Source organism: Austrofundulus limnaeus, unplaced genomic scaffold (assembly GCF_001266775.1).
Source record: "Austrofundulus limnaeus strain Quisiro unplaced genomic scaffold, Austrofundulus_limnaeus-1.0 Scaffold250, whole genome shotgun sequence".
Lineage (NCBI taxonomy): Eukaryota > Metazoa > Chordata > Actinopteri > Cyprinodontiformes > Rivulidae > Austrofundulus > Austrofundulus limnaeus.
The window spans coordinates 466,191-473,184 of NW_013952652.1; the positions used below are offsets into that span (position 1 = coordinate 466,191).

At 40.0% G+C, this 6,994-nt stretch overlaps 2 protein-coding genes across 2 annotated transcripts in view; both read right to left on the reverse strand.

Moving 5' to 3' along the window:
* Positions 1-2,478, reverse strand: part of LOC106525963 (disks large-associated protein 1) — a gene marked incomplete at its 5' end in the record, with an annotated part of 74,708 nt that extends 72,230 nt beyond the window's left edge. The window contains 1 exon segment of the mRNA XM_014020366.1: positions 1,701-2,478. Coding sequence (XP_013875820.1) covers positions 1,701-2,195 — 495 coding nt within the window.
* Positions 2,395-3,236, reverse strand: LOC106525948 (disks large-associated protein 1). Its single transcript, XM_014020352.1, has 2 exons — positions 2,523-3,236; positions 2,395-2,460 (listed from the first exon to the last, which is right to left on the reverse strand). The coding sequence occupies exons 1-2, from the start codon at positions 3,126-3,128 to the stop codon at positions 2,395-2,397; spliced, it is 672 nt and encodes a 223-aa protein (XP_013875806.1). The 5' UTR covers positions 3,129-3,236.
* Positions 3,237-6,994: the final 3,758 nt, after the last annotated feature.

Below are 6,994 nucleotides of genomic sequence, written 5' to 3' on the forward strand. Positions count from 1 at the left end.
TATATATATAGTTTAAATATAAATGACATCAGTGTTTAAAGTTAATTTAGCTTAGCTTTAATGGTTTTTAGTTTAGTTTTTAGTTCTATTGCAGCTTAAAGGATCAGTTTAGTCAGTAAAGAGAGCACATCAGTTTCATGTGTGGAGTTTAAAGAGTTAACAGGGCCAGTGGAAAGTGTCAAAAACTCTTTTAAAGTCTAATAAAATATCTGTTTTTTTATGGTCAGGTTATCTTGAATCAAAAGTCTGATGCATGTTAGTAACAAGTCAAACAGGTGTCCATGTTGAAAAGCAAAACTTTTCCACCTTCGATAGAATCCTTCAGGAACAGGATCCTGACCCTGAACATCGCAAACATGGGTTCTGTTTTATATCAGCTACACATTCTGAGTCAGGAGAGTTTTTCCTCTGAATTGCCTCCTGTTTAACCCTTTAACAGTTTACTGTTGTAAACTTAGTCTATCACTAACTTGTAAAGCAGGTGTGGCATCGAAGCCACTTAGAGTCTGTTGGATTAATAAATATATTTTTAACCTGCAGAACAGAAATGTACAGTATTAATGTCCTACAGTTTAATATTCTGGATTTCTTCATCATATAGATTCAACTTTTATCAGAAAACATGTCAAAAGCAAAAGTGTGAAGCTGATAAATTTAAAATAAAAAGCTGATTTTACACAACAAAGCCATCAAGTCCAATTAAATTTAAATGATTTGAAGGTTGCCCCAAAAATCTCACAACGATATTAAACATGGAGTGAAGTGGAAATTAATAAGAATTCTGCTCAGTTTTACCATATCTGAAGCTTTCATTAAATCAGGACTTTCCTTACAATAAATATAAGTTCTGTTTACCTCAAAGTCCCATTTCCTGAAAAATTGGAACAATTAGAGTTGACGTGTTTTGTTAAATGAAAAAAATAAATCATAACAAATACCAGGAAAATCAAAATTAGAGTTGTGATCAGTGGAAATTCATAAAGATCTTTGAAACTGGCTATTTCTAGTCTTGCAGATTCAACCATGATTTCTAAATGATGTCCTCATTATGATAGCTGTTTTGTTTGAACCTATATTTTAAAGTTGGGTGGTATTTAACCAACATATTGCTTTACAAACTTTGATTATGAATAATTAGTCAGTGTTTGACTGAACAAACTGAAAACTTATACTGTATTACATGGTTTTAACATTTCTGATTAAGTTTCAAATCTTAGAGAAATGTTCTGATTTTTATATATAATAATGTTTTCTCAGTATAAGTATTAGCTATTTATTAGCAATATTTATTTAGAAAGCAGATCAAAAGATCAAACACTAGCAAGTCATGAGCAATAATTAATATTGAATTAACAACCCATCATATAACTAATTTTTAAGAGTATTTTTGAATAATTCTTGCATTGGGGTGACTAAAAGCTGCTGAGTATAAACATCTTCACAAGGCCTGCGTTTGACTGACCAACTCCTCACTCCAGTAAAATACTCTTCTAAAAGGCTTTTCCCTCTTAGTCTGAAGAAATGCATTGTTTAAGTAATAGTGTTTGAATGTTTGAAACATTGACATCTTATAGAACTGAACACCACTGACTAAGAGGAAACATTGTTGAGGAAATTAAGTGGTGGAATAAAAGGGGTAAAAAGGGGGAGAAAGGGTGAATTGACTGGTTTTGAATGGGTATCAGGGAGAAATTATTTACCTGTAAGAAATGGCAAGAGTGGTCCTGCTGCTGACTGCCCTTAGATTTGACTAGAGCTCTATCTAGGTCTAGGTTACCGGATCCTGCGCTGGCTCGTAGCTGGTTGTGGCTGCTGTTGTTGGAGTAGACCTCTCTGGCCCTGCTCACCGTAAGGCTTGACGACCATGCCCCTTTCTTCTCATGTGGTCCGTCCACAAGACCCAATGGCAGCAAGGGGCCACTTCCTCCACCGATACCTCCACCGATGTTATTGCTGCTACCACTAACTGGCACACATGCTGACGATGCTGCATATTTCATATCGCTGTTGCTCCGGGAGGCTTTGAGTGCAGAGTGGTGTGTGTGGCCATGGCGTGCATGGGTGTGTGTGTGCTCGTTTAGTGTCCCATAGGGGTCAACCATGAAGTATTGCTGGGACTGTGAAGAGGGGAGACTTGGAAGGGGAGTCTGGGGATACTTGTCAGGATTGTTGCCGTGGCACTGGGCCATTGACATGGCAACAGGTGAAGGGGAAATGGAGAGGGAAGGTGAGGGAGGAGGTTGGTGATGATGAGGGTGGTAGAGACACAGCTCCCGTTCCAGGTTGTCATCTGAGCTCCAATACCCGGAGCCTGGAGCAGATGCTGAACCATGGAGCTGGGGGTGGTGGTGGTGGTGATAACTTCGATGCTTGGGCTCCGCTGATCGACAGCGCTCACGGCTCTTGCTGCGCTTCCGGTGGCGCGCTCCTGCTTGAGGAGCCGCACCTTCTGGGCTGGCCCTTGAACCACCACCACCACCTCCTCCTCCTCCTCCTCCTCCTCCACCACCACCACCATTAACACTCCCGTTGTTGGCCCCTTTTGATGACTGTGTGTGGTGTGGCCCCTCTAATGAATGTGACTTGGTGAAGAGTTTCTGGACAGAGTGGACCAAGTGTCGAATTCGCCCAGGACTGTCATTGTTGTTGTCGTTGGGCCCCATCCCCCCACTTTGGGACAGCATTCCTCGTTTGTACTGCAGTGTGTGGTAGCCATCTCTGGAAAATGGTGGTTGTTGCTCATATGGGTCCATATAATTTACAGGTACCCGAGACTGTGCTTTACCCCCATAGCCTCCTCCACCTCCTCCCCCTCGTCCTACTCCTCCTACATATGGTACCATGGCCATGCACTCATCCTTTACCTCAGGATGGTGAGATGAGGAGGTGGAGTGGCACCTCCTTGGGAAGGTTCCATATGGGACAATGCTGTTGTTGTCAGAGGGGTATGGGCTACGCTGAGCATTGTAGTAGGATAACTCAGCAGGATGTGGCATAGGTATGGGTACCGGCATGTCCATCTGATTGTACAAATATGGCTTACGGTCAACATGGTGACCCAGTGGATCATATGATGGTTCATAGGAGACCACATGATGGTGACTCCGACTACTGGACAGGCCTTTCATGACAGGGCAAATAGATGGATGAATGGAAAGCGGAATGAATGGATGAAAGATGCCAGGCCAGTAATCAGAGGAGGGCTGTAGAGGACTGTCACTGGGAGGAGAGCGGCAAACTCTGGAAAACAGGGACAGAAAAACAATCATGTGTCAGTTAAGGCAAGAAGAACATACGACAACTTAAACGTCTAGATGTTAAGGTAGTATATCGCTGGACTGTGACTGCTGGAGACTACTTAGTGAAACAAACTTGTGAGAAAATTTGCATATTTTTGGGTGCAGTTTCTATAAATTTTGAGTGTTTGTGATCGTGTGACCAGCAAGCTGTTCTGTAGCATTTTACACAACCAGTTTTTTAAGTCACAAAACTATTAACAATTACTTCAAATTGTCTTGGCCCCTTTTGCACTGAACTAAAATCTTTCCATCTGCCACAACCAGTCCAACAACTGATGATTAGCTTTGTATTATTTCAGCTGTCTTTAAGAGTGTTTTTGTTGTTTTTGTAATTTGAAGAGTGGTGAATCATACAAACTATGTTCTCTGTTCAACTGTGGAGGTCTACGGAGCACATGAGGTGGGCACAGGGGGAATTTTATTTTATTTTTTTGTGTTCTGTAGTTCTCTACCTTTGTGTTTGTTACCTTGCAATACTTTTGCGTTTCCTCACAATACCTATATGTTACCTCACAATTCTTTTGCGCTAGCATGCAATACTTTTGAATTCCCACACAAAAGTTTGTTTCGTATTAACTCTATTGAATCAGAATTTATTTAGAAATATTTGGTTACCGAAACAGGATATGTTGCCACAAGTTCGAGAAATTGATGGTGATATTGTATGGTTGCATCATGGGCGTAACCGCCATAGGTACGGGGTAGGACATGTCCCCCCAATATCTGTGCTCTCTGTCCCCACCACTTTTTTCAGCCAAAGCAGAAAAAAAAGACCTTTAAAAAATATGTTCCCCCCTCTTTTAAGATGGTGATTATGCCCTTGGGTTGCATAGTGTTAAAATATCTGTCTATTACATGCCCCTATGCATGGCTGTTATACGTATATTCATTCTAAAGCTCAGTTTAAGTAGTAGACTAACTCTTGTACTGTGATATGTATTTGAATTTGTTAATAAACTGGCAGGCACAACAGTAAAAAAAAAACAACTTTTGTGTGGGAACGCAAAATAAATAAATCCTCCCATGTCCCCTCGCAAGCTCCGTAGAGGTTTAACTGTTTGTGGACAAAAGAAACACATCAATTTAGGATTTATAAGGCTTAAACTAAGGAGTAACTAAAACATACCAGAGTGGTGCAACTAGCTGTGGGTTGATAATCTCCAAAGCAGATTTGTGGCGCTGAGAACAAACATGTGGTCAACTTCAAACATGATGCCTTCTGTGTAACAAAACTAGACTGTTTTTCATCACCTATTTTCCTAACAAGTCTTAAGCTATCAAAATAACACATATATATGATTAAAATATCAAAGTTTCATTTTGTCTTGTTTTTTTTTGTCTTTTTTGATTGATTGTGAAGTGATACCAGAGCCCATATTTCAAATATAAAGACATGAAGAATTTGTTTTAAACCTCCCGCTGTCCTTGTGGCACGCTAACAAAGCTAGCAAGCTAAAGTCATGGCTGTCTCTTGGGGAGCCAACCAGGCCACTCACAAACACTGCCTAACAACCCCACCCAAACCCGCCTATGCCCCCAAAACCAATCGGGTGGTGGATTAATCAGGTGGGGGTCAGGAGGACCCCACTGCCACACCAAACATGAGTGGGGTCATATGGACCCCACAAAGACAGCAGGAACAACTTTTACTGTTTTTCTTGGTTCTTTGCTCAGCTGAAAGTGACTCATTTGATTTTTTAACCAATAATTATCTTGAAATATGTTTTATTGTATATTGTCAATCTTATAAGATTTTTTTCTCTCAAACTGTTGTAAATTTAAAAAAAATCTCCCAAATCTTTGCTGAGCAAACAGTCTGACGTTGGACCATTTTCCAACTGAAGACTATTTTCTGAAAGGGGGTTTTGTTAATTATTCCAGCCTAAAACATGAAGCACCACATATGTGTCACAATGAGAGTTTAAAGCCAATTGAACTAAAAAGACATTTAGAAACGCATCACTGCGAGTTGTCAAAGAAACCATCAGGTTTCTTCCAAAGAAATGTACAGAGATTAAATCATCAGCTGAGCTTCTTTGTAAAAATGTGGCATTTAATGATAAAGCTCAACTAGCCTCCTACATGGTTTCTTACTGAGTGGCTACAAAGGAAAAGCACCTCACAATTACAAAAATGCATCACTGCCTACTGCAGTATACAGTACATGACTACCACTGATAATAATAAAATAAAATCTGTGGAAACATTAAAATGCATCTATGAGTGACAACACTGTTTTCTGAAGAGTTATTGATCTTTCTGACAAGTTTCAGGAGAAACTTATTTCAAGACTAAAAGCAGGGATTGTATAGTTCAGTTCAAAGTACAGATGTCTCATACTTTAGCAGTTTACATGAGGAAAAAACAGTTTATGAAAGACTTGTTTCTTGAACATTTTTGCTGAAACAACAGGTGAGCGGATCTATTTGTGTTGAACAGCTACATTGTTTTAAAATGTGGTCTGGTTACTGGTACAGTAACTGTGAAAATATAAGAAGTGATGGGGCTGCAGATATGACAAGAAGAAAGTGCAGACTTATCAAAAGAATTAAGGCGGCAGAAGGAAAATATATTATGTGGAATACATAAAAGATCCATGGACACAGTATACAGGTATACCTCCCAGTCTGGACAACACGTTGAAAGAACTTTAATTTGAGCTGCAAGTCAAACAGTTGATATGAGGGCTGAACACACACTTCCTGTTTCAAACAGATGTATTCTGCTTTTCCAAACTCTCTGATGAGAGTTCAAAGTGAGAAATATAAATCATGCTTAACTTGACAGAAAGTCACTTACTGGTCTGTTTACTGATAAACGGCTTCTCACAATGTTCTATCGTTTAATCCTTCTGCAAACTGAGGAAAGCCTCAAGGGGGTTTCCAAAACTGGAAAATCAAATTGTGTATAGTACATTTACAAACATCTGTTATTTGTCAAAGCGCTGCACACAGTGTACTGTATTTGTCATCAGTGCACGTTCCAGTGGTGGCTGGTCAATAGAGGGCGCTAGGGCGCCACCCCACCACTATTTTTAGGACAGAAAAAATATAAAAACGAAATAACAAAATAAAATGTTTAGTAGAAATAACGATATATGTTTTAGATGTGTAAGATAAGTTTTATATAGTTATCAATGGATAAATTTTCATTTTTTACTCATGAACGATGTCGTGTTGAGTCACTTCTGGTTCATGCCAGGGCGTGGATTAGAAACAAGGCTAAGCTAACCGCTAGTAGCGAGGCTAATGCTCTGTTTAGCTTTCTGCCTCGTTTTTCAAGCATCAGGATCTGATTCAGCATGGATTAAAACAGGTAAGAGAAAAGCTAAAATACTTTTGTAATGCTTGTTAATCATAGTATATTATATATATCCAGTGTATCCAGTATATTATATATACCCTACCATTATACAGGCGGGGCGCCCCCCGCCAACGTGATGGCCCGGCCCTCTAAGAATTTCACGGCATGTAGTCATTTTTATTTAAATAAGGCCAGATCAAGTCCAGAGCTATTTTTTGTGTCCCTCCATATCCACCTCGCACCAAACTTGGGGAAAAAGACGGCGCAGAGCAAGGCTGAGCGCTGTGTGTGGTCCCCACAAAGATAGGAAGACGTGTGTGAGACTAGATGCGCAGCTCTGCCTTTAATCACGTTGCACCGATGCGACAGCTTTGTAAGCTACTTTTTCATTC

What these genes read in the sequence shown, in the direction of transcription:
- LOC106525948 (XM_014020352.1), bottom strand. Translation starts at nt 3,128, where the DNA reads ATGAAAGGCCTGTCCAGTAGTCGGAGTCACCATCATGTGGTCTCCTAT. An exon ending in AAGGGGCCAACAACGGGAGT is followed by an intron (nt 2,461 to 2,522) that starts GTTAATGGTGGT and finishes TGGTGGTTCAAG; the next exon opens with GGCCAGCCCAGAAGGTGCGG.